The sequence below is a fragment of the Ictalurus furcatus genome, chromosome 21 (genome assembly GCF_023375685.1).
Source record: "Ictalurus furcatus strain D&B chromosome 21, Billie_1.0, whole genome shotgun sequence".
In the NCBI taxonomy this organism is placed as follows: domain Eukaryota; kingdom Metazoa; phylum Chordata; class Actinopteri; order Siluriformes; family Ictaluridae; genus Ictalurus; species Ictalurus furcatus.
In genome coordinates, this window is record NC_071275.1 from 11,515,890 (window position 1) to 11,543,264 (window position 27,375).

General features: G+C 37.7%; 3 protein-coding genes across 3 annotated transcripts; all 3 read right to left on the reverse strand.

The window, feature by feature from the left end:
• Positions 1–1,422: 1,422 nt before the first annotated feature.
• Positions 1,423–5,179, reverse strand: LOC128625021 (G-protein coupled receptor 182-like). The gene is made up of 2 exons (XM_053653019.1): positions 5,108–5,179; positions 1,423–2,772 (listed from the first exon to the last, which is right to left on the reverse strand). The coding sequence occupies exon 2, from the start codon at positions 2,770–2,772 to the stop codon at positions 1,702–1,704; it is 1,071 nt and encodes a 356-aa protein (XP_053508994.1). The 5' UTR covers positions 5,108–5,179; the 3' UTR covers positions 1,423–1,701.
• A 920-nt stretch (positions 5,180–6,099) lies between these two features.
• pip4k2cb (phosphatidylinositol-5-phosphate 4-kinase, type II, gamma b) lies at positions 6,100–18,253 on the reverse strand. Its single transcript, XM_053652698.1, has 11 exons — positions 16,949–18,253; positions 16,064–16,319; positions 15,694–15,791; positions 13,824–13,920; positions 12,121–12,270; positions 11,018–11,164; positions 10,615–10,653; positions 10,290–10,403; positions 7,462–7,726; positions 7,147–7,250; positions 6,100–6,846 (listed from the first exon to the last, which is right to left on the reverse strand). Exons 2-11 carry the CDS (start codon positions 16,217–16,219, stop codon positions 6,763–6,765), a joined length of 1,254 nt encoding a protein of 417 aa, XP_053508673.1. The 5' UTR covers positions 16,220–16,319; positions 16,949–18,253; the 3' UTR covers positions 6,100–6,762.
• On the reverse strand, positions 18,247–21,878 carry igfbp6a (insulin-like growth factor binding protein 6a). The gene is made up of 4 exons (XM_053652697.1): positions 21,521–21,878; positions 20,339–20,373; positions 19,932–20,051; positions 18,247–19,019 (listed from the first exon to the last, which is right to left on the reverse strand). The coding sequence occupies exons 1-4, from the start codon at positions 21,837–21,839 to the stop codon at positions 18,912–18,914; spliced, it is 582 nt and encodes a 193-aa protein (XP_053508672.1). The 5' UTR covers positions 21,840–21,878; the 3' UTR covers positions 18,247–18,911.
• Positions 21,879–27,375: the final 5,497 nt, after the last annotated feature.

The following is a 27,375-nucleotide window of genomic DNA, read 5'->3' on the forward strand; positions in this document are numbered from 1 at the left end:
TTGTCCATGGGGGGCTAGTACGTTTGCCTCGCACCTCCGGGGTTCGGGGCTCGATTCCCACCTTCGCCTTGTGTGCACGGAACTTGCATGTTTGCCTTGTGCTTCGGGGTTTTCCTTCAGGTACTCCAGTTTCCTCCCCAGTCCAAAGATGTGTATTGTTGACTGATTGGCATTTCTATATTGTCGGTAGTGTGTGCCTTGTACCCAGAGTTCCCTGGGATGGGCTCCAGGCTCCCCACGACCCTGTGTAGGGTAAGCGGTATGGAAAATGGATGGATGGATATTTGTCCATTTTTGTTACTTGAAGGACAATAAAGAAGGAATAAATGTCTTTGTTTTCTTCATTTTAAGTATACAAACTTATCTGTAGTTTTTATTTTCCACAGTAGCTGTGTAAAGACCAAGTGTATATTTGTTAAATGTACATTTATTTGTTATGATACGCAATGATAAAGCCCAGAAATTAAATCAAATTTTTTTTTTTTTTTTTGACATTTGATATAATTTTTTTCCCTGGAAAACTGGTCATAGATATTTTATGAAAGCCATCACTAGTGTATGAGTCCCTATGCTATGCTTTTGTGTAGTTGATGACAGCTGATTTCATTTATTAGTTGCATCTCAAATCCCATGCTTTTTTCAGTAGTGTGTTCACAGTGTCATTTTTATGAGTCAAAGATTAGTTCTCGATTTGAGATGTTTCAGCTCTATAGTGAAGTTTATAGTATGTAGTGCACAAATAGTGTATAGTGCATAGAATGTAGTGTATAGGGTGTATAACGTAGTATATAGAGCGTAGAATGTAGTGTATAGGGCGTAGAATGTAGTGTATAGGGCGTAGAATTTACTGTATAGGGCGTAGACAACAAAAAAGATAATGGCAGTTGAAAATATTAAGAGCAAAAGAAAAATTAATTAGTAAAAATAAATTAGTAATTAATATTTGAGGGTGCTAATGTTCTGTTTTGAAAACTTTAATGTTTCGTTGTTAGATTTGCTTTAATTTTTGGTTACAAATTGCATCATTGAATTATAAAATAGCCGTTATCATACCACTGAATAAATTTCAGTAAATGTTTACATGTAAACATTGTGTATGACTCAATCTGATCACTGGGGAAAATGTTGAATACACTGAGCAACAGATATTTTTTTTCTTGTAAAATCATTGCAGGAAATTATATTATTGATGAGTTTGATGTTGAGATGCTCAAGCTATGATTCATATCTAAAGATTGTCTACCTAAAGAGTTTAATCTACCATTTCACATTAGGTCACAACCATTTACAACTGTGTGTTTAGACATTTGAATTTGAAAACAGCGCATCCTATTGTTTGGTAGATTCATTACATGATGTTATTATCTGTGTATAGGGATATTTATACATACATATATCACAAAATTTCATATGTATAAAATGTAAAGACAGGATTTTAATATTGAAGTTTGCTAGATTATTAGCAGTATCTGTACATAACACACTTTAATGATCATAAGACATCTTTAATTATCTTCTGGTTGCACATATGTAATTTTTGCTGTAAATTTGTATATATTGTATAATGCAATATTTAACTGTACATATGATTAGTATTTCTAACATAACTGTAAATAATACTAATTAAACATAGTGTATGGTAAAAAAAAAAATTCTGAATTTTCCATTTCAAACTTTGAATGTGAACCAATCCATTTTTTGTTATGGTCCTCCGTCTGATTGGCTGGTGTTGTTTTCAGCCATATTGTTTGCCTTCCCTCCATTTCCTTTACCTTCAACTCGGTCAGGATGTTGATTTGTTCCTTGATTAGCAACAACGTCTTGTGGCAAATGGCTCAAAATGAGGTTAATAAGCTTGCTGCGGAAGCTCCTGCTTAGAAAACTGTAGAGGATGGGATTGGCCAAGCAGTGGAGTAACGCGATTGTTCTTACGACAGTGTAGGAGAAAAAGAGCTGCTCGACTGTGTTGCAGGTAAATAAATCTGGTTGTGTCAGGTCCACCAAGATGAGGATCATGGTTAGATGAAATGGAAGCCAGCAAATGATAAAAACTGAGGAATAAACATGCAGGAACCAAATGTCGTCAATGTTCCGGATCTGAACTTCAGGAGACGATCTCACCGCTCGGGCTGTTAGCATGTTAAAAGTCACCATAATCACAGCCGGTATTAAGTATTGCGCCAAAAAGTGGATAATAACGAGAGAGCTGAACCACTTCTCTAAGTCATGTTCAGGCACCAGGTAGCATCCCGGTTCATTGTATCCTAAAACACGAACGTGTACCGTTTCTAACGAGCCAAGAAACAAAGCAAAAATCCAGAGGGCCACAGAAATGATGTTCCTCTTGCGCTTTTCTGATGTGGCTGTTATTTTTGGTGCTGATCCATGTACCAGTGACAGATAACGCTCAACAGATATATAGGCTAAGAAAAATGAGCTAGCATGGATGTTAAGCATGATGAATAAATTCGAAAAGCGACACAAGAAATTGCCCCAAACCCAAACGTGGTCTAAAGCAACTTCGAGCATGGAGATGGGTAAGAAGAGCATCAGCATGGTATCGGCCACGCCCATGTTGAGGATGCAGAATATGACGGTGTTACGTGTGCGGCGTCTCTGCCAGTTTACCCAGACGACAGTCAAATTCATGATCAATCCCACGATGAACATGAAGAGGTGGAGCAGGAAGAGACCGATACGCCGAGATGTCCAGTCCACCTTGACGGTGCAGTGGTTAAGGATCCAGTCTGTGTCATTGTTCTCAGCGTCCATCTGTTCAAACACAAAAACTCAAACCAGTTTAGACAAACTGCAGAAGCTCCAACACATGCAAAAACCCATATGTCAAAATGTTACTGACTGTACATTATTTTTTATTGTATTATTATATTTTATTTGTAGCATCCATTTTAATACATGTTTGCATTCAACAACATTATTTGCCTTTAATTATCTTTATTTTTTATTTTCATGAAGCAGCCTTGATTATTTACATTATTAAATAAATCGCTTTGGAATTTGCAATGCAGGTCTCCTTCAACACTGTGATAACAGTCACAAATTTAGGTTATTTTGCCTCTGTACACCACCACAATGGATTTAAAATGAAGCAATCAAAATGTGATTGAAGTGTAGACTTTAAGCTTTAATTCATGAAGTTTAACAAAAACTGTTTAGGAATTACAGCCATGTTTTACAGAGTCACAGGCTCAAAAGTAATTGGACAAGCTAACATTTATTTTTAATTTTGAATATTTATTTTTAATACTTGGATGCAAATCCTTTGCAGTCAATGACGGCCTGAAATCTGGAACCCATGGACGTTACCAAATGCTGAGTTTCCTCCCTTGAGATGTTTTGTCAGGTCTTTACTGCAGCTGCTTTCAGTTGCTGCTTGTTTATGGGTCTTTAAGCCAATAAATAAATAAAAAGCTCAATGGGGTTGAAGCCTTCTTGCGTTTAAGAACATTTAATTTGGGTTGCTTTCACGATATGTTTTGGGTCATTATCCGTCTGACTGTGAAGGTCCGTCCTGTTCAGAATTCATCCTGCTTTCTATCAGCGGTTTTATCAGCAGTCACATCATCAATAAACACCAGTGACCCAGTTCCATTGGCAGCCGTACAACCCCATGCCATAACACTTCTTCCGCCATGTTTGACAGATGATCTGGTATGCTTTGGATCATGAGCCCTTCCTTTCGTTCTCCATACTCTTCTCTTTCCATCATTATGCTACAAGTTAATCTTGCATCAGAACTGGTCAGAGTTTTTTCTTTCTCTTGATTGTAGACTTTGACAATGATACGCCTATCTCCGCCAGAGTGTTCTTGACTTGGCTAGATGTTGTGAAGGGGTTTTTCTTCAACAAGGAAAGAATTCCGCGATCATCCACTTTAGTTGTCTTGGCCATTTGCATATTGAGAGTTCCAATGAACAGCTACCAAAATCAAATTCAACACTTGGAATCAATTGCAGACCTTTTATAATCTTAATTTGTCATGAAATAACAAGGAAACTGAAATGTTTCTCATGATCTTAAAAACCTTTTGATATGAAGGTGTATGATTAAACATACATATTCATTTCTTTCATTAGAAAACTAACATTTTATTTACCAAAAAATCTTTTTTTTTTAAACGGAAGACTTTGGAGCGAAATATTCTGAAAAACAGCCGATAAGTGTATAGCGTAGGTGGGAACTCCTGTAATACTGTTTAAAAAGCATTTCAGGGAAATTCTTCAAGAAATCGGTCAAGAAAATGCCAAGAATACATTTCTGGAAATTCTAGGCGAAAAAGGGCATCTACTTGGAAGATGGTAAAATATTAAATTATTTAGATTTATTTTGGATTTTTTTTATCACAACATAATTCCAATAGTTCCATTTGGGTTACTCCAGAGTTTTTTTGACTTTATTATTATTCTAAAATGTGGAGAAAAACTCAAAATAAAGAATGAGTGTGTTCAAACTTTTGACGGGTAGTGTGTGTGTGTGTCTGTGTGTGTGTGTGTGTGTGTGTGTGTGTGTGTGTGTGTGTGTGTGTGTGTGTGTGTATATATATATTTGCATGTAACCATTTTCAATTTGAAATAGCAATGCAGAATTTTGTGGCCTTGAGGGTGAGTAAAATATAATGTATAAGATGATGATGATGATGATAATAATAATAATAATAATAATAATAATAATAATAATAATAATAGTAGTAGTATTGTAGAAGTAAGACATTTCCTTTATTGCATAATACACTGTAGATTTAGTGAATGCATGGAGATATTCTGAATACTTTCCTTTGAAATAAAGCTTATTAAAATGTTTTACATAAGTAAAACTCTCTAAAAATGTTTGTTTTTAAAAAAGACAAAAAGAAATTTGAACCTAGAAGATTTTTCTTCAGTACTGCAATAGTTTATGCCAATAATCTCTAATTATACAGAATTATACAAAAAGTATAATTAAAGTAAAATTTTCTACTTGCAACAAAACAGACACAAATTGTAAGTAAAGTAAGTGAATAATTATACATCATTACATGATTACACAATTAAAATTTATTTATACTATATATGTTTTTACATGAATTGATATTGAGAATTTTACTTACCTTTATGCAAAAAATGCACAAAAAAGTTTGAATAAATGACTGAACTCCCCTCAGGTTCCTTGTTTTGGTGCGACTGGAGGTTCAGCAAGATGCACGCAAAGAAAAATCACGTTATCTGACTAAACACGTCATGTTCTGCCTAAACATTAGCACTTCCTGATAATAGGAAAGGAAAAAAGGGATTTTGTTTCCTCAGCAGGATTCGAGAAACAGTAAAAACGATCATTAACCTCTGAGCTTTTGTCCTTCTGAAGAGGAAACGGTTTTCAATAAACAGTCCAAAAACAATGTGTGCATCAATAGATTACACACACACACACACACACACACACACACACACACACACACTACTGCTACTGCGTCACTTGAAACTCATTCCAGTTTCTCATGCTAAGATAGCTGTGAGCTGTACATTAACGTTTAACATTAACACCATGAAATACTGATGATTTTACACGGTTAACCTTTTTCTTTTGGTCAGTTTCCTACAACAGATAATGCTATAAGAATGTTCCGTAACATATTTGACATATAATACATTATAACGCGGTTCCTCTCACAATTTGCTTCAAAGTTCACAAAAATGAATGTTTACGCAAATGTTGTGTTAACATGTTGAGGTGTTGTGATGTTTAAAAACAGATTGGGAAAAGGATCAGGAAGAGTTCCTCCAACAGTAACATTTATAAAACATCTTGCTAGCATAAAATCTTGTTTATATTAATATCTACAGTAGTGCTGTCAATCCCAGTGAAGAGGCGTGGCCTGTGTGTCAATTACAGTGAAGGAGGCGTGGTCTCTCAGAACAGTATTTCTAGCCAATGAGGTGTGGCCTCTGTGAATGTCTTGCTGAAAGAGATGTGGCTTCTGTGTGTCTGTCAGTCCCAGTGAAGGAGTTGTGGCCTCTGATTATTAGTTTTAGTGAAGGATGCATGGCTTATTTCTTTGTCAGTCCCAGTGAAGGAGGCATGTCTCATGTGCTTCTCAGTCCCATTGAAGGAGTCAAAGAGGTGTGGCCTCTGAGAATGTTAGTCTTGTCGAAGGAGGCGTGGCCTCCGTGCACCTATCAGTTCAAGTGAAGGAGGCATGGCCTTTGTGTGTCTGTTACAGTGAAGGAGGTGTGGCCTTTGTGTCACTTCTAGTGAAGGAGGTGTGGCCTCTCTGAATGTTAGTCTTGCTGAAGGAGGCGTGGCCTTTGTGTGTCTGTTACAGGATGTGGCCTCTGTCAAATCTATCTGTCTATCTTTGTGATGAACACAATATTAATAATGAAGTGAAAACATTTGTAACTGTTTTGTTTGGAAAGCAATTTAATATTAAATCTGACAATAATCTGAGGTATAACATGGTACAGAGAAGAATTTATCAGTAAAATACATTTTCTTTTCATTTTCGACATTTCGTATAAGCAGTGGTTAGTGTTCAGTTGTCGTGAGCAGAAGGTTTTGTTTAAATCCCAGCGCTGTATCTGCCGAGTCACACACTTCACCTGCACCTCTGTAAATCTCTCTCTCGCTCTCTCTCTCTCTCTCTCTCTCTCTCTCTCTCTCTCTCTCTCTGTTTCTCCCTGTCTCTCTCTCTGTCTCTCTCTCTCTCTCTCTCTCTCTCTCTCTGCCTCTGTGACTGTGGATAAAAGTATTTATGATAAAATGAACTCAGTGAGTGAAAATGTTGGCGATGAACTCCAGGAATCTCTTGCCATACTGCTCAGGATGTACTGTAGAGATCTCCGCCCCTGTCTGCAACACACATGCACACACACACACACACACACGACAAACAATCATTTATCATTTATTATAAATCATTTGTAACATCAAGACAGACAGCTGTAACATGATGTATCAGATCTTCCACCTCTGTTTATGGAATGGAGGTAGGCAGACAGGCAGGCAGATAGAGAGACAGACAGGCAGACAGGCAGACAGACAGCCAGCCAGACAGGCAGACAGACAGACAGGCAGGCAGGCAGACAGACAGACAGGTAGACAGACAGACAGGCAGGCAGGCAGACAGACCCCAGTAGCTGTGATACTCACTCCGTGCTTGACGGTCTTTGCAGCATGTGCTGCTTTTTTCTTGGTGTCGTAATGAGTCAGGATGTTTATCAGCCCCATGAAGTAAACTTCTCTCTGTGGAGCTCCTGAGGAGAAACAGAGACACTGCGTTGGGTTTAATCTCTTACTCCTGTCATTAACTTCATGAATGACTCCACGAACAATTTTACAAATGACTCCACAAATAGCTTCACAAACCCAAACAACTACACAAACAAATCGATAAAAGATGTCACGAATTACACAATAAACCCCTTTTTCAGTTTAATAATTCATCCATAAACACAGAAAACTCACCGGCTGCACTTTGGATTCCGTAAACATCCACACGCGGATCAAACTCTGCCAGAGTGATGGTTCTACGGGCGGGAAAAGAACCGGTCCCGCCCTCAGCTGATGTGCTGAGAGACGCTGATGCTACCATGGTCACGTTGTTTTCCTGCTCGTCCTCCTCCTCACACGTGGATTCTTCATCCTCCTCCTCTTCCTCTCGCTCACCTCGGTCCATTTCATGAATCGCCAACAACAGGCTGTAGTCCATGAGCTTTAACCTCACGAGGAACTGTACAACACACACACACACATACACACACACACACACACACACACACACACATAGTGAAGGAGGTGTGGCCTGTGTATCACACCCTGTAAAGACGGTGTGGCCTCTTTGTCCCTTTCAGATTAGGATGTGTGGCCTCTTTGTCAGTCTCAGTTTAGGAGGTGTGGCCTCTGTGTGTCAGTCACAAATTAGGAGGTGTGGCCTCTGTGTGTCAGTCACAAAATTAGGAGGTGTGGCCTCTGTGTGTCAATCTCAGTGAAGGAGGTGTGGCCTCTGTGTGTCAGTCACAAATTAGGAGGTGTGGCCTCTGTGTGTCAGTCACAAATTAGGAGGTGTGGCCTCTGTGTGTCAGTCACAAATTAGGAGGTGTGGCTTCTGTGTGTCAGTCACATATTAGGAGGTGTGGCTTCTATGTGTCAGTCACATATTAGGAGGCATGGCTTCTGTGTGTCAGTCACATATTAGGAGGCGTGGCTTCTGTGTGTCAGTCACATATTAGGAGGTGTGGACTCTGTCAGAGAGAGAAAAGGCCAATGGAATTGAATGGGGAATTGATTTTTTTCCCCCATAAAATCCCATCACAGCAGCACCAGGTCCACTCATAGTCCCCTCATATAGAAGAAAATCTATAGTTCCAGTCAGTCTCTCTTTCTCTCTCTCTCTCTCTCTCTCTCTCTCTCTCTCTTTCTCTCTCTCGAATAAATATTTTTTATAATTCACTCAAATAAATGTAATCTTATCGCACTACTGTATCTCTGTGTATGATTTCGAGCAGGCGGAATTCTAGATCTAATGACCCGTATATAAAATAACTAATGAAAATTAACGTTTTTTGATCCTTTCAGTCAAATTTTGCACCACAAACATCAATGACAGCTTTAACTTGTCGACACTGGTGAGTGACCCTGGTATAAGTGGGATAATCCTCGGCTAGGTGTGCGTTACACCATTTTAATGCAATCTGGTGGTTCTTTGCCTCCACGCTGTGCGTTAAAATCATGTAACGCACACCTAGCCGTGGATTATCCCTTACTTATAAAAGAATTTCAAACTTATTTTACAATAACATTTTAACATAAGGAAAATAAATTAAATGAAATGCTTTTCATCACAGTAATAAAACAGACATTATGTGAGGTTTGAATCTTTTCCAGCTCCTCTTTCACTAGTGCACTTTTCCTGCTGTTGTTTAAACCGGATCTATAGGTGCTGAGAAATCACTAAAACTGTTATCTTTACTTCAGACAGAGCCAAGCAGTCACAAGACCATAGAACCTGCAGTAACCTCACCAAGAACAGGAAAGATCAGCATTAAACAGCATGTTCAGCATTTATACTCACTTACATTACTTACATTATAACACAGCTGATGATTATATATATATATATATATATATATATATATATATATATATATATATATATATATATACACACAAATACACAATATATCATGTATATTAGTACAGCGTAATGTTGATGTCACCTTAATGTATTGATCTTTCCTTAAGGGTTTATTGTTATATGTGTGATATGTGTAGCACATTAGTAATAGCAATCCTGTGTGTTGTGTAATTAATAACACATAAAGCTTCTATTTTTGTAACTAATGTCACAAATTTGGTGTTTATAATTACACCAAGAAGCACACTATGCAAAGTAAAGTACACTACTACTAAGGGCTCATTGTTGTCATGTAGACAATATTTGCACAATATTAACTGCAAAGAAAGATCAGATTTTTATGTTTAAACAACTCTGAAATGTCAGATCATATCCCATTAAAAAAAATGCCACTTTAAACTCGTAATATGAAAAAATATGAAAAAAAAATGCCAGCTCACAGTTATTTGTTAACAAGCTAGCTTGTTATAGTCTAAGTATTTTAACTTGTAATTAAGCCAAACACTAGCATGCTAGCTAACAGTAAGCTTTTATATTGTTTAAAACAGTAGTTAAGTTTGACAACAAATTAGTCTAAAGTATGCAGTGTAAAGCAGTAGTCAAGGTAAAATTAGTCTTAACTATTTTTAAATTAAAACCATTAAACAGCATCACTAGGAAGCTAGCTAACATTAGGCTGATTTTTGCATTGTGGAAGCTTAAAACAACTACTAGCGAGCTAGCAAAAACAAGTAATAGTGAGCTAGGTCCATTGGTTAACTATTATTGTGTGTAAAACAGTAGCTATGTTTGAAAGCAATATTGTCATACTGTATTCACACACAATATTTATTTATTTATTTATTTGTGCGTGTGCACGTGTGTTTGACCATGGCCTGTTTCTGTTTCCTTATGGTTACCAGTCAATTTTCCAGACAAAGATAGGAATATTATATATTACAGTTTTAAACTTGTGAGGACATTGAGGTCCCCATAAAGAAAAACAAAAACATCAGGTTTTATTTAACTAAAAGATTCCCTTTATGGAAGGAAATGTCCACTTATGGAAGTGGGAAGTCCTCACAAGGATAGTAATATGTGTGTCTGTGTGTGTGTGTGTGTGTGTGTGTGTGTGTGTGTGTGTGTGTGTGTATGATCTCACGTCCATGCCATGACTCACGTCTATGTCACGGTTGAGCTTCTCCATGAGCTTCTCCTTCTCCTCATCGCTGATATAAATCCGCTGCATGTTGTTCCTGAAGTCCATGTCCTTGAATGTCGGCAGATCTTTCTCCTGTGAGGGCCAGCAATTTATTTAATATCTCCTGAATTTATTCCTGCTTGGCATCAGATGTAGTATAGTTCATATTTAACTATTAATTCATTAAAATATATTTATTAACGCTAACATGGATTAAAATAGTTAAAAAAAAAAAACAAACTACACAGTACCCATCTGGAACACAGTCCTTGCTGAACAACAATATAATCTTTTAAACTCTTACCTTCTCTTTATCACTCGCTTCACGAGACACCAAAGAGCCCTACAGAGAAAAAAAAAATAGAATAAAAACATGAAGAAATTATAATAGCCAGATATGTCAGATGTACGTCCTCTAGTGGTGTGTTTCAGTATAAATTCAAAATACTTTAGTGGTTTGGTCAAAACAGAACAGCAGAATTTACTCTCGTTAATGCTGGTCAGTACCACTCCTGACCACCAGGGGGAGTCAGGCCCGATCCTGTGGGCTTATGGCTACATTCAGTACTTTCACTCCAGTGACCTGGGTTTTATTTCCAGCCATAATTGCTTTTAATCATTTTATTCCACATCCACAAGCTACATGCGTAGCCGGAATGTTGTTAAAACCAGGAAACGTGAACGTGAATTAGTCCTTCCCACGTTACCTTGAGGTTGTATTTTGTGTGGATGGTCAGCTGGTGACTGAACATGTTCCTCATGATGATGAAGTACGCGTCCTCGTTGTTGACGGTAACACGGTACATGCCGAGGAACTGAGGGAGCAGCGTGACGCCGTGACTCTTTACAATGTGCTGGAAGCACACACATTCATGAGCATAAAGTATTTATATAGTACAGGTACTGTACTTACTCACCTTAATCAGGTCCATGCCTTAATCACAGAGCCTAATCACAACAGCTGTACGAATTAAATAATGTGTGTGTTGTGCTGTAACAGTAAAATAATTCAAGATGGGGTGGTGTGATGAAGTGGAGTTACTGTTACCACCCAGATGTTGATTATTTTCCTTTAACAGCATGTCCTAAAGTATTTATTCCTCTTACACCACAGAAATTTACCAACAATTGAATTAGTAAAACGAGTGAGTTCCTGTTCTCCCTTACATTATAGCAGCTATAAAAAGTCGTTCCCTCACCAGCCCTCTCTTTATTCTCTCTCTTTATTCTCTCTCTCTTTATTTTCTTTCTTTATTCTCTCTCCTACAGTTAATAGCGCTGACACTGGAGACTCCTTCCATTAATGTTACATAAACACATTTCTCCTTACAGAAAACTTCACCATGTCAACGAATTCAAGTGTTTTTCTTTGTTAAATAATAACATGTCTTTAAAGGGTTTTTGTTATTCCTTAAAAAACGATGAATCTAAACCTGTGATGTGCAACTGCACTACTGTCAGAACTGCTGTTATAGAAAATTAATCAACACCTTCTGACCAATCACAATCCAGAATCCAACAGCAGTGTGGTATTAAAGATTAGTAATGAATTTTTTTGTGTGGTTATTTTCAAATTATGTAAATTTTTTTAAAGGTCTACCTCAATGTTTTATTTTTTACATACTGGAATTTTTAAAAACATTTTTAAATATATTATAAAATAGAGATATGCAAAGAAAAATGAATCGAACAGAAGAGTCAGACAGATTTTAGTTATAAACAGGCAACTGAACATGGAATTTGATGCGCTATTGATGAATGGAATATTGTGTTATCAGTATCAAATGATATAAAATTATCACTTTATTACCTGGTGATATTCGGACAGGATGTTGTGCATGTCCTCCACTTCCTCACTGGAAATCTGTTTGATAATCAGTAATCGGTCGTATGAGGTGAGCAGGAGATGCTCATCCTGACTGTCGCCATCCTTTAGGGGGGAACTGCGCACTAATGACGCCTGCACGGATATAAATAAAATATGAAATACATCAAATTAAGGAATAATAAGTTGACAAGAAAGAAGTCTGTACTTTTAGTCTTTATCTGTCAGTCCTGTGTCATTTTTGTAAAGTTGTATATCATTATACAGATTTTTAATAAATAAAATGGCATACAATAAAATTTGGATTAAAAAAATGCATAAAATAAATGTGTACATAAATGTGCTTGTTTATAAATAAACAAAAGTTTAAAAATATATATAACCAAATAAAAAACTAATTCTTTTATTCATCCAACCATCCAAAATGAAAACAAACAAACAAAAAAGTTTTGATAGAAATGTTGGAATAAACATATTTTAGTTATAAAATAAATAAAAATGTAAACTCCTTCTCTGGCTGTTAATCTGTTCTCATATTTATTAAATGTAAGAATTATTTGTTTGTTTATTGATTATGTGCATTTTTACAGGATGGAGGGAAGAGCAGTTCTTTATCTCCAGATGTTTAAGCTTGCTGGTATGGAGAATGGTGTTTAGGTGTTCAGGTTGTGTGAACGAACACAGCCCACTGGGATCGGCTCCATGCAAACACTCATGCAAACACCAACGACAATAAAACCACGTGGTCTTAAACGCATTTGAATGGAAAAACACACCTGAATGAGACGCGTCACATGTACAAACGGTGAAAAACAACGTGTGGTTTATGGATTAGTCGCCCAGGAAGTCCTTTAGAGTGACTTACAGTACTTACAATGAGTGATACGATGAAGCTGATTGAATTACGTATCATTTATTGAAGTACATACTGTACAGTGTTAGGTTCCATCTCCAGAGTAAACACCCAACAACTTTGGTGCTACAAATATGCTGTGATTTAAAGGCATTTTGTGGAATACATGATGTGTACTCGATAGACATCATCTTCAAAGTTCAAAGCCGTAACCGAGCAACGCATGTGGTGTGATTGTGATTAGGGTTGTAGCGGCATTGTGATTTTATAGCTGACATTTTCAAAATAACGCCTAATAAACATTTAGATCTTTTTTTTTGCAGCCATTTTCTCTTTCTTCTTATAATGACAATATGATCAATTCTGACAATGTAAATAGATTTTTGATGAAAAAAACATTCTTTGTCTAAAGCCCTATTCAGACCGGATGAGTTTTACACGTTTCTGGAGGTTATGGAGTTCCTAGCACAGGTTTACCCTGCATAGATACATGTTATGGTGATATGACCCACTAATGGTCAAGCGTAACATGCATGGCCACGGCTGACTCAGACTTTATATAGACACTACATGGCCAAAAGTATGTGCATCCCTGACCATCACACCTATATGCGCTGTAAGACACAAACTCATATATTCAAATACCAAAATACAAATCAAACAACGTGAATAAAACCGACAAAATGGGTAAAGAAACATCTTGAAAGTTCAGTTCAGCTGCTATGACGACTCGTTTCCCATTGTATCACATTCAACAAGCAAGCAAACAAACAAACAAACAAACAAACAAAAATCTCTGGAGCCTTGGCAGGACACTGAAATATCCAGCATTTACCTGATAGTCCTGATCCTCGATCCCAAATCTCTCTCGGAGGTTACGGAAGACCTGTGGGCAGTACTCTTTAAACTTAAAGTGTCCAGGAAGGTTTTCTCTGTGAAGATACACAGTATATCCTTATTAAACTTTCACTTTCTGTTTATCACAATCTGGAATATTAACACAATAATGTTGTCTTAACTTTAATCATCTTTAATACGATTGGCTAAAAAAAGAAACCCAAAACAAATGATGGGTCCCAATATTTATGATCAACGTTTAGCTAATTATTAATATTTAGTAACACAGTGTATGGTAATTTAAGCTGACTAATTTGACATTTAACCTTAACATGGACTATGAATTGATGCATGTTACTTTGCTATCACTTATTGTTAATTAACGCTTAACATTATTTTTTAACATTATTGCTTATTAACGTTAAAATATTCAGTAATATTTATTAAGGTTGGTTAATATAAAACGTTTCCTTGTGTTATATATGAAAAAATAATCAACAATGCTCAGTAAAGCAAGTTCCTCCACTGTTCCGACTCTGGAACAGGAATGTAAAAAAGGTCCTGGAACTAAAAAGGTTCCTTGTTTCCTGTGTTCAAGCCCTGTCTTTTCATTAGAGTGAACAGAAAAACAGTCTGTTAAATAATCTGCAATGCTGCCATAATCTCTAAATCCTCCAAACAAGCTCAAAATTCCCAGACAGATTCCAGAAGATTCTTTTTTCAAAAGGTTTTTTTGTTTGTTCATGGTTTAATGCAAGAGTTGTTTTTCTTCTGTGTTTATTTATCAAAGTTGACTGCATCGTACAAATGATACAAATGATGCCACGGCAAAATCGCAAGCGTTTCCCTAAAAATATACAATAAATGTAGGCGATTAAACGAGGAAAACATTAAGCTCAGCAGACCTGATGGGTTAAGTGCTGAGATTCAGTCATTTTTTATCATAAATTAAAGATTTTGTTTATGCAATGCTAATAAACAATCCTCATGTTCGTTAGCTATGCACATGTACACATTATTACTATTAAATTTGTCTGGTTTTTGCAGCTGAATATAGCCAATATTTTATAAATTAATTAAGAAACTTTCTTCTTAAATTCATTAACATGGTGATTTGGTTTGCAAACCGATTTATGAGTTAGGAAGGGATTTTTGTTCAGGGATTGTCAGCGCACGATGATGACATCAGCCAGCGGTGATGGGTTGGAAGCGATGTTGTTTCAGGAACATCTCAGCAAAACAAAATGGACCATTATGTATACATAATCTTTTTTTTTTTTTTTTGCATTGTAGTAAAACATGCAAATAGTTTGGTTTAACATGAATGTAAATGTTAAAACCGGACTGAATATATTTTAGATTTGAGAATTTATTACCAAAACAACAGACAAAACGCACTTCTGCGTTGGATATGAGGAAATTTAGACATATATTCTCCTTCTAGAGAGGAACAGAGACTTATGATCGAACTCAGCAGTAACCTGATTGGTCACCTTTTTGTTAGTCTTAAATCAAATCTTTAGACAAAAGATTTATCGAACTAGACAAACATAAAAGTGTGCATGCTTTACGATTTCTTAACGATTCGCAAAGTCATTGATACCAACGTGTTCAAGTCTTTAAAGTCACTGAAGCATCAGACTTTATCTGTAAATCCGGACAAAATGTCTGTAGTATATGACTGGAAGAGCAGAAACAACAAAAAATCGAGAACAGCGATGGCTATTATTAGACAAAATATTTAGAAGGTGAGCTTAATTACAAGAAAGGAACACATAGGAAATGGCCGATAATACGGACTACTCCAGATCTCTGATAGATTTCAATGTGTGTGTGTGTGTGTGTGTGTGTGTGTGTCTGTGTGTTACTTGTTGAACAGGTGGTAGTTCACTTTGATCTTGCTGTTGGCTTTAAAGTCATCGGGCAGCAGCATCACCGGCGCAGGAACTTGAACCATATCACTGACCTGTGGTGTGATGAAGCAGAGTTACTCTTACTACCCTGAAGTTTTTTATTTCTCTTACAGCACAGCAAATTCCCCATGTTTATGTTGGAGCATCTGTGAAACGAGTTCGTTCCTGTTCTCACGTAGCAGCTGGTTCTCTCACCAGCCTCCTTTTCTCTCAAGTTAATAAGACTAAATCCCCCAGCTGGTCATGTTACTGAGAATCCACAAAGCGTAAACTAACAGTGCCAGAGTTGAATAATGTGAGTGTTAATGATGTAGAGATGATGTACCGTGTGATTGATGCCCCACATGAAGACACTCAGCACAGGATCGCTGGCCCTGAACACCTCCACCTTCTGATGGACAAAGTGTTTCTTCTTGCTCTTGGTGCGGCGCAGTTTAGATGGCGGGGGGTTCGAGACGGAGCCTGATTTTGGGGACGCCATTTGCTGTTTAATACAGATGCAGTGTTACAGACAAAGTACTCCAGATGCAGAGTTCCAGATGCGATGTAACAGATGCAGAATTCCAGATTCCAGAGTTACACTGTGTTACGGATGTGGTGTGAAAGATACAGTGTTACAGATGTGGAGTTACAGATGCAGAGTAACAGACACAGTGTTGTAAACATGGTGTTACAGACGCAGTGTAACAGATGTGGTGTAACAGACGCGGTGTAACAGACGCGGTGTAACAGATTGCGTGTAACATATGCCGTGTAACAGAAGCGATGTAACAGACGCTTTGAAACAGACGTGGTGTAACAGACACAATTTAACAGATGCGGTGTAACAGACGCAGTGTAACAGATGTGGTGTAACAGACGCAGTGTAACAGATGTGGTGTAACAGATGCAGTGTAACAGATCCGGTGTAACAGACGCAGTGTAACAGATGCAGTGTAACAGATGCGGTGTAACAGACACAGTGTAACAGATGCGGTGTAACAGACGCAGTGTAACAGATCCGGTGTAACAGACGCAGTGTAACAGATGTGGTGTAACAGATGCAGTGTAACAGATCCGGTGTAACAGACGCAGTGTAACAGATGCAGTGTAACAGATGCGGTGTAACAGACGCAGTGTAACAGATCCGGTGTAACAGATGCAGTGTAACAGATGCGGCGTAACAGATGCAGTGTAACAGATGCAGTGTAACAGACGGCGTGTAACATACGCAGTGTAACAGATGCTCCAGTCCCCAGCTCTCAAAAATGATCCTGCTTTAAAAGGCACATCATCGAGACTTCACTCTCTGAAGGCATGTTTAAGAAAATGAGACTCGACTCGACGCTTTGTTCTCTCCACAGGTGTGTGTTTTTCTCCCGATGACTCCTCCTCCTCCTCCAGTCCTAAACCTCAGCGCTGATGTAAAATCATTTCACACAGAGGATTCTGTGTGGAGTTGAAGAACGATTAGAACAATGCTATGAAAGCGCAGGTGTGTAAACGAGTGTGTGAGAGCGTGTGAGAACGTTTGAGAGTGTGCGAGAGTGTGTGAGGTTCCTGCTGCTGCGTGTTGGTGGAGCCTCAAAGGAACATGCTAATGGTCATTTGATTCTCATGTGACTCTCCCTCTCTCTCTCTCTCTCTCTCTCTCTCTCTCTCTTTCACAAACACATCCCCCCTCTCTCTCTTGGTCTCTCACTCTCTCTCTCTCGCTTCGTTCTCCTACACTTGCTCTTTCTCTCTAATGTCTTTTACTCTTTTTTAATCTTTTTCTCTGCTCACTTGTTTGTCTTATCTTTGTATTGTCCATCTTTATTTCTTTCTTCTCCTCATTTGACCTTTTCTCTGCCATCTTTCTTAGATTATCTTCCCCCCTCCCCACTGTCCTTCTATCATTTCTCTTTCTCTCTTTGTTTAATTTCTCTTAATCTACACTCTTAAAAATATTTCAGTTGGCTCAGGGACAGAAAGTTTCCCTGTCTGAAAAGATTCCATGTATTTATTTTTGTCTTAACAGGCTAAATACCCTTCATTTTTTCCAACGATTCATTAAAAGAATATATTTGCTCACTGTGTGCCAAAATGGTTTAGTGAAATTCTAAATCCTCAAACCTATAAGAAATGGCTTTACATCTCAGACCCAAACAGCACAGAACACACTTTCATTCTCGTTGCAACACTTTATTTACATTTGTTACAGAGATTTTAAATATGAACAAAACGTAATAAAAAATAATAACGTTGAATATTACAGATTTATGAGCCGTGACAAAATTGAGCCCGGAAATCTGCAAATTTTATGATAAATAATAATTTTTTTTTTAAAAAAGAGAAAACGTTCAATAAATAAATGCGTTGATTTTAATTTACCAGTACATATTTTAATAAAATAGACCGTATGTTTTGTGTCACATGGAAAACCTAGAGTAATAGCACATCATATATATCACTGAAGAGTGTGTGATGAGAGGTGTTCAGTTGTACTAAACATTACTTTAAATTAATAATGATAACAGTAATAATAATAGATTAAAATACATAAGTAGAACACAGACATGAGTATAAAAATGCTGAGATAAAATAGAAAGAGAGAAAAAATGAGGTATAAAGACAGAATTAAATAAAAGTGAGCTGAAACTGGACTGTGATGATTATTATTTCAACACTGCATATGCTAATTAAAATGCATTAGATGTTTATTCAGCACTATATATTACTTTAATTCAATTAAATTGTGTTAAGAAGTTATATAAATACTGTGTGAGTCGTTTTAGTGCTTTATGTGTTAATTGGCATTTTGCAGTGTTGGATTAATACCAAATAATCAAATTAAACCTAATTAAATGCTGCATGTGTTTACATAAATGTGTTTTTGTGCAGCTATTAAAATAAAAATATGTCTTCCAATGAACTAATTCAGCATGTATAGTGATAATTCAACACTGTACAAAAGACCTTTCATATAAGACTGTCAGGAGAATGCGAGAGTTATATGCAATGTGCAGATGTTGTAATTATACTGAGTTACGTTAAGGTCAAGGCCACTAGGGGGAGATAGAGGATCTGATCATTGTGAAACATATTCAGTGCACTGCATGGCACATCGCCGTCTCTTCATGTTTCAGTATTATGTAATAATATTAATAATAATAATAATAATAATAATAATAATAATAATAATAGTGATTGACTCAGGCGCTGCATGTGATGGCACCGTCTCTGCCTCGGGACGGGAGTTTGTTTCCTTTCTCGTCGACACACCAGCACTGACCACGCTGCATCCCACGAGACGACATACACTGAGGGACGGGACAGAAAAAAACAGCAATCAGAAATGACAATTTAACATTAAAACAGGGTTTCAAGCTCCAAAACAAAGCAAAATAGGACAACGGGACGCATGAGAGAGGAATAATTGAGTCATCATGAAGTTTTAGTCATTTCATCTGAGAAATTCTCCCACAGATCAACACCGCGACGTGTCTCGGGGGTCAGACTGGATTTCAAATTAATTCTTCATTTAAAAAAAAAATAAAAATATGAATGAAATTTCTCTCTTTCTCTTTTAATGAAAAGAGAAAGAGAGAACTAAAGACAACGTAAGAAAGGCAGAGAGTTATGGAAAGAAAAATGACGGGAATCATATAAGCAGAGAGAAAGAAAAAAAGACAAAAAAAAGCAGGGGTGAGAATGAGTGAGAGAAGAAAGGGGTGTTCCTACAGTGTGCACCTGTATCTTGTGTGTGTGTGTGTGTGTGTATGTATGTGTGTGTGTGTGTGTGTGTGTGTTTAAATGGAAGCTGCTGATTGGTCGGCTCACTGATCAGTCTTTACATTTTTTAAAAAAGATTGTTTTAACCCGTCTTTCTCACAGGAATAGATCTTCACAGCGCAGTCTGAACAAAGTCCCATCCGTGATACACAATACTGACATAGGAGTTTGTTAGTATAGTAGAATAAGTAGTAATAATAAACAATTAATAATGAATGAATTAATGAATGTAATAATAGAATAATAACCAGCACTGTTGATGCCTGTGGTTACTTTTATTATGTGTGTGTGTGTGTGTGTGTGTGTGTGTGTGAGAGAGAGAGAGAGAGAGAGAGAGAGAGAGAGAGAGAAAGAGAAACTGTATTAGTGTGTGTTAGATTCGTGTTATACATGACTTCAACCTCAAAATATCTCTGTTTACGTGTGTGTGTGTGTGTTACCTGTTTCCTCTTGAAGAATCCGTTCTTGTCACAGTTGGGTATGTAAATGTCCCGATCAGTCTGGATCACAGTGAGCTCGAGCTTCTGGAGCAGCGACATCAGCAGTCTCCGGCAAGGGCCCTAAAAACCCGGCGGAATATAAATCACTTTAATCGCTTTATAAATGATATATCATCACCGAGATGAAGAAAAAAGTAGAGGCGGGTTTTTATTCCCTTCTCTTTTCTTTTTTTAACGAATGCCAGTTTGCGTGTGTGGTGTTGCTATTGGATGTAAACAGACACCTGAGGGCTTTAAGGGAAGCGATCTTCAGAGTAAACGATTGAGACACAGCCCTGGATATTAAATTTAATTAAGTCACTAAATTGTGTTTTAGAGCAGAGAATAAACAAAACGTGTGTTTTTACCTTCTCCAAGCTGTCAGTAACTGGAGCCTGAGAGCCTGAAAAAATAATGTTGAGAAATATTTGATTTATTATTATTTTTTTTTTATTAAGAACAGAAATGCAACTCTAACCTGGAAGAAAGGATCCAGTACTGAGTTCTGGTTTAAATCAATAACAGATTATTCTGTAAACACACACACACACACACACACACACACACACACACACACACGCACACACACACACACGCACACACACACACACGCGCACACACACGTAAAAAAAATCTCTCTCTCTCTCACACACACACACAAAACCCACGTGTGATTGAAGAGAGCTGCTTCGATCGGTTATATCAGTGTCAGAATGATAAACATGGGAAAAATTGGGTTAGTGCATCCCTGAGTGTAAAAGTAATAATGATATAAACAAACAAGTAAATAAATAGCATAGTGGGTCAATTTAAATGTAAGATGTAAACACACTCTTAATGCACACATGCGTGAAGTGAAGCAAAATGAAGACTCATTTCACTCCTAAACCTTTCATTTACTTACACAGCGTATACGTACACTTATTTTAATCAGATATGTACCATTTATTAATTCCTTCCTTAAATAAATGTATATAATGTTGTATACTTTGTTTATCACCTTGAATGAAAGAAATGTACTTATTATTATTATTATTATTATTATTATTATTATTATTGCTAACATGTTAATTACATTCAACAAAACAGGCAGAATAAATAAATGCCAATAAATATTGCATAGATGTGCGATTATATGTTAAATATTATACATAATAATCGATTCTTTGTTTTTCATTCAAATTAACATCTTAAAATAAATGAATGCATATTTATTTACATAAAAATATAAAGAGAAATGGTACTTTGGAAAATGAATATAAATATAAATAAAGTTTGGGAAGGTGATAAAGTCATAGCAAATGAGTTGTTTATAATTTAATACATTTTTAGGAATAGAAGCTACACAAATAAAGTGAAAATACAATCTTTAAACTTTCGCCTCAGTAACACACCTACACCTACACCCACTCCCACTCCCCGACACACACACACACACACAAACACACACACACCTGAGAATTAAATGCTAAAAGAGCAAATCTTCACTTAGTGGTATTTTCATGAATGATTTACTGAGGTGTACTTGAGCAGCGTTTTGGTGCTCGTACCTGAAGTCGTCGTCCTCTGGATGCTGACCTTGATGCTCTTACACGCTCCTTTCCCCTGAAGCAGAGACTGCAGTGGGCTTTGGTCTCCCTCAGGAGGAAAGCAACGAAGGCCGCGTCCGCAAGCCGGAGTGTACACTCCGCAGGCTTCCCCTAGCACCAGCACCGAAGTGCCCTCCTCCAGGGATTGAGACACGGACCCCTGGTGCTTCCCCGAGCTGCCGCTTTTCCTGACGCCGGTGTGATGAGAGAGGGAGGAAGTGCTGGACAGCTGGAGCTGGACCGTAATCAGGAGCGTCAGGAGATCACGCAAAGCAGCCATAACTCGTCCAGTTGAACAGTAAGGAGGCTTCCTGAAGTGAAGTAGCAGAGGAGTGGAGATAATGACTGACTGAGCTGCTGTCTGAGGCTCCAATGTGAGAGGCTTTTAAACAGCTGCTGCAGGAGGAGGGAATAAAGTGAGAGGTGGATGAAGGTGGAGTTACACTCCTGAACACAATCAAAAAGTGAAATTCACTCCCTTTCTCTTTTTTTCCCCTTCTCTTTCCAGAATTCACCGAGAACTTTGGCATGAGCAGCTATTGTTATTTGCTCGTGTTATGATGAAGTCTTTTTCTCCCTCAGTGTGTTTGATTTAGAGTTGATCTCAAGACTGCATACTTTCCTTGAGGATCATTTACAATTAAATTACTGTAGGTTAGATGCTTGATTTGTTTGACACATAAAATAATCTCTACATATAAAATAAACAGTAAAACAAGACTGATTAACATGATCTGACTCCTATGACATGCCTACTAAAGATGAAACATTTGAGGTTTTTTCTTCATTGACTCGAGTTCCTTGAGCCTGTTGAGTTAAACGATTCATTCAGATTCGTTCAAATGTGCAGTCTGAAAGTAGCAGTAGACAACAAACAACTTGAACAGTTTTAAACAGCTAATAATAATAATAATAATAATAATAATAATAATAATAATATAATTTGTCAGCTGAAATAACTTAAACGAAACTCATTACACTCACTGACTCAACTGATTCACTGAACGAATCTCAGTCTTGATGGAAATGATTCAGTGACTCAAGAGACGTGGATCAGGTTATATAACGTAAACTTATGTAAATTCTCCGTTTGAAAACCATGAGGTCGTTTGTGAATATGTTTGGAAATGTAACGATTTTGGCTTTTGGTTTTGTTTCAATTTTACAATTTGTAATTGTGAATCCTGTTAACAGTGACAAATTCAGACAAAGAGACCAATTCGCTCACACAGCCAGAACATTAGTAACATTAGAGACGTTATGTTATGTCACTGCTTCTCATCAAAAACAAATGGCTTGCTAACGAGAACAAATTGTGTCATTTGTTTTTATTTGTAATTATCAGAAGATCAAAAACCTAGCTCAGAATGTAGCTATGTTATTTTGGGATGTGGTTTGTATCATAGCTAGCTTTACCTACCTGTATTTTTAAAGTAGCTTACCCAGCAAAGTATTATTTCATTCACTGATCTAAAAATGGCATCAGATTTTCTACATATATTGTGAAAGTATTAAACATCTAATAAATTATCATACAGTAACGCAGCTTTGTCCAAACATAGAAATTCTCTTATATTCTGTACGTTTACGTGCATAAATAGTCTTATATCCACTTTTAAAGTCTTATATTCATGAAAATACTTCACATTGTTGAAAGTTAACATGTTAAGCTTAGATCTGCATGCTCATGAAGGTTTCACACCTGTAAAAACTCATAATGTAATAATACAATGTTATAAAAACAAATAATAATGTAATAAACCGTTCATAATATAATAACATGTGCATAATAAATCACAGTGTTAGCTTATATGCAGTTTATTACATTTTACATTGCTACATTACATGCAGAAATATTATTATTGGAGATGGATTTTTTAACGATCAGCAGCTTATTACACTATAAGTTTTAGTGACGTAGTTATTACCTTAATTAACTTTTAAGAGTGTGAGTGATTTTCATGATAAAATATCTTTATATTGATACTATATATGCAGGTAAATGAACAAGAGCAGGGTTGAATTCAGGATTGTGATTCGTCAGAAGGTGTTTATTAATTTTCTTTAACAGAAACTCTGAAAGTAGCACAGTTGCAAATATTATTAATGATATTTTATATTAATGCACTCATTCTAATAAGTTATAATAATAGTTTTAATAGGAAATATTTATTTAACATTTATCAATGGAGTCTCCAGTGCCAGTTTTCCGACATCTGCAGGACAGAGGAGTTTACGCTTTTCTCGTTAACAAGACAAGCTGTGTGTTTTTTTTGTTTGTTTGTCATTAATTTCAAGAGAAAGAAAAAATGCAGGTGCAGGAACTCAATTGTTTTATTAATCGTGGCCAACAGAACAAAGACGTAATTCAAAAAACGTGGTCAAAAACAGGCAAGGGTCAGGCAATGTGCAAACAACATAAAAAAAGAGCAGGCAAGGGCAAAAATATGAATAACAGGAAGTAGACCTACCCAGGTAAACAAACAATAAATCAAGGCTTGGTATCAACTGGCACAATGACACAGTGTGTATACTTCACGACGAACAAGGAAACATGGGGGCTATAAATACACAAACTAATCACGGGCAAACTGAACACAGGTGAGTGTAATCATGCCACATTAGGGAGAAAACCAGTGACAAGACAACGGAGGAGACAAGACATGAACCAAAAAAAGCCCATGTGGCAATGTAAACAAACAATAGTCTATACAGAAGTGAGAGCTGTAGCGCTACGAGCTGCTAGGCACGGCATGCAGCACTCGGACTGAGGGGGAATTATATGACAGAACCCCCCCCAAACGTGCAACTCCTGAAACACCTTCTAATACAATACAAGTTGGTCCTGCCCCCTGGGTAAAATGTCCACTAAATTCCCATGGTTTTCTGGCAGGCATGGGACAGAATGCTCGCTCTTTCTAGGTGAGCCAGGAAGCAGACATGGAACAGTTTGGCAGGAGGCAGGTGGCAAGGTGATGATGTCCTTGCTGGAGTCAGGTGGTGTAGCTGTGACATCCTCACCGGGGTCAGGTGGAGGAGTGACGATGTCCTCGCCGGGGTCAGGTTGCAGAGCTGGGAAAGACTCATGGGGGTCAGGTGGCAAGGCTAGGACAGGCACACCAGGGTGAGGTGATTGAGTGGAGCTATGATGCTCTGGTCAGGGTGGACATGGGAGGCCGCGCCAGTGGCCTCAGGCAGGGCCAGGACTTGGGAAGCCATGCTGTGGGCCTCAGGTTTGAGCACTATTGACCTCTGGCAGGAGCTTACCTGGGGTGGCTGTTTCGTCGGCCTCTGGTGGGATCTTGACAGGGGAGGTTGCCACGTTGGCCTCTGGCTGAGTCTCTGCAAGGATGATGCCCTGTCAGCCTCTGGAGGGCACTCAACTGGGGAGGCTGCCTCGTCTGCCTCTGGTGGGCACTTGACTGGGGAAGCTGCCCTATCGGCCATTTCCTCTCCTCAGGCTTGGGGCCTACCAGGCTTTCAAAATAAAATATGCACTGTATCAGGAATACATCTGGTGTGAATTCAGTGCTGTAGAAGGGAGTTGGGCCTCCAAGAACATAAATAGGGAAATTGGATCTCGACAAATGCCAGCATGGTCAACTTAGAATCATGCCGCTCTTGAGCACCTGCTGCATCCATTGGTAGTTGAAGTATTTTGTCAGTATTCAGTTGAGTATGCAAGTGCAGGTACTGAATGCTTTTTATTAATCGTGGCAAACAGAACAAAGATGTATTCCAAAAAATGTGGTCAAAAAACAGGCAAGGGTCAGGCGATATGCAAATAACATAAACAAGGGCAGGCAGGACCAAAATATGAATACAGGAACTAGACCTATCCAGGTAAACAAACAATAAATCAAGGCTTGGTATCGACTGGCACAATGATACAGTGACACGTATTCTTCGCTATGAACAATGAAACATGAGGGCTATAAATACACAAACTAATCACAGGCAAACTGAACACAGGTGAGTGTAATCATGCCACATTAGGGAGACAACCAGTGACAAGACAATGGAAGAGACAAGACATGAACCAAAACAAAAACACACGTGGCAATAAAAACAAATACTAGACAATATGGACGTACGCGGCGTAGCCCTGCAAGCTGTTACGCGTGCTAAGAGGTGTGGCATGCAGCGCTTGGTGCGAGGGGGAAATGCGTGACAAAGAGGAATAAAACAGTTCTTTTAGGGAGAACCTAATAGTGCTAATAATCACCATCACCTGAATATGAGCAATGTCCTTTAACCGGAATATTCACAATCGGAATATTTTCTTGGCCTTATCGATGCTGTATAACCAACCATCTCTGTATTTGATTAACACAAGCCTCCAGAGTCACTCTCCCTACTCTCCTTCCTCTGACTGTAATTGATGTCAGATTGCGTAACTTCCGAACACTCGGCTGTGATGCAGCGCCGTAGTGTGTGTACAACGCGCCAGTCATCCATTAGCGTTACAAAAATACAGTAGAAAAGCACTTATGTGGCTGTTTGTGTGTGACGTTGTCATGGCAGAGCTACATTTATTGGATCCAGAAGGAGTTGGCTTGTGTCATTTCTGGAGAAACTCCTGGTTTTGACGTGACACAACACGTTTTATGGAAGTAAAATGCCGGATCTTGCCATGATATAGCAGGGCAGAATGTTGGGCGTTTGTGTTGTTTCTTTTTGCAGTATGTGAATCATGACTACAGAGATAAGGGCATATACTGTAATGGATTCATTTTTACAAATCACTTTTTCCTTTTAAGGCATTCAATAACAAATAGAAATGTTATCTATAGGGATGTTACTGTATATAGTGCTCATGCAAACTCTCTGAGCTTCGTTTAAATACCTTGGCAGTTTTTAAGTGACTGTTAAGCGGCTAATTTTACTCTGTGATCACATGAATAAATCGTAAATCGTTTACTTTTATTAAAAGCAGCATTTCAACAACGTTTCTCTAACGTAACACCTGCATTTATTCACTGATCCTGTCCAAGCTGGATTAGATTAAAAACAAAATCAGCATTATGGGAAATCATTCCATAATTTCTTATTAATTTAGTAATAAGTAGTTTCTTATTCCTTATTATTCCTTAGTAATTCAGTAAATCCAGTAATTTCATTCAATAATTCCTTTTTTTAAGAAAGTGTGGTGTAAAATGAATGGTGAATGGTGTAAAATTTTTATGCTGGTTGTACAATGTTTTTATTTGTTAAAACGTGAAAATAGTCTGATATTATGCTAAAAAAAAGATAAGGACTGATGTAGTAAGTAAACAAGTTAACTTTTGAGAATTTTTGTTTTTACATCTTGTAGGAAACTCAGCTGATTTCTCCTCATTGTGGAATTTGCATGATTACCCAATAGTGAAATTGCCAAGCTAGAGAACTCATACTCGGGTGAGTTATTTGACTCCTTCGCTTGCCTGATCTGTGTCTTTTTATCTTCTGGTGTTGGTTTTAGCTCGCATGATGCTGTTATGCGGTCATCAGAATGGAGAACAAAATCCAAAACATTCAAAAACATTGGCTGTTATTACCTGACATTATAATGTGATTGAATATTATTTCAGCTAGCTAGCAAAAGTTCCGACTTGATTTAAATTGGTTTTATTATTAGCATAGCAGGGCGCACGGTGGCTTAGTGGTCACACCTCCAGTGTCGGGGGTTCGATTCCTGCCACGGCCCTGTGTGTGTGAAGTTCGAATGTTCTCCCTGTGCTGCGGGGGTTTCCTACGGGTACACCAGGTTCTTCCCGTGGTCCAAAGACATGCATTGTACTGTAGGCTGATTGGCATGTCCAAAGTGTCCATAGTGG

What these genes read in the sequence shown, in the direction of transcription:
- LOC128625021 (XM_053653019.1), bottom strand. Translation starts at nt 2,772, where the DNA reads ATGGACGCTGAGAACAATGACACAGACTGGATCCTTAACCACTGCACC.
- pip4k2cb (XM_053652698.1), bottom strand. Translation starts at nt 16,219, where the DNA reads ATGGCGTCCCCAAAATCAGGCTCCGTCTCGAACCCCCCGCCATCTAAA. An exon ending in TGTGGGGCATCAATCACACG is followed by an intron (nt 15,792 to 16,063) that starts GTACATCATCTC and finishes ATCACACCACAG; the next exon opens with GTCAGTGATATGGTTCAAGT. An exon ending in AAGCGAGTGATAAAGAGAAG is followed by an intron (nt 10,404 to 10,614) that starts GTAAGAGTTTAA and finishes TGGCCCTCACAG; the next exon opens with GAGAAAGATCTGCCGACATT.
- igfbp6a (XM_053652697.1), bottom strand. Translation starts at nt 21,839, where the DNA reads ATGGCTGCTTTGCGTGATCTCCTGACGCTCCTGATTACGGTCCAGCTC. An exon ending in CCAGAGGACGACGACTTCAG is followed by an intron (nt 20,374 to 21,520) that starts GTACGAGCACCA and finishes TTATTTTTTCAG; the next exon opens with GCTCTCAGGCTCCAGTTACT. An exon ending in TTACTGACAGCTTGGAGAAG is followed by an intron (nt 20,052 to 20,338) that starts GTAAAAACACAC and finishes CCGGGTTTTTAG; the next exon opens with GGCCCTTGCCGGAGACTGCT.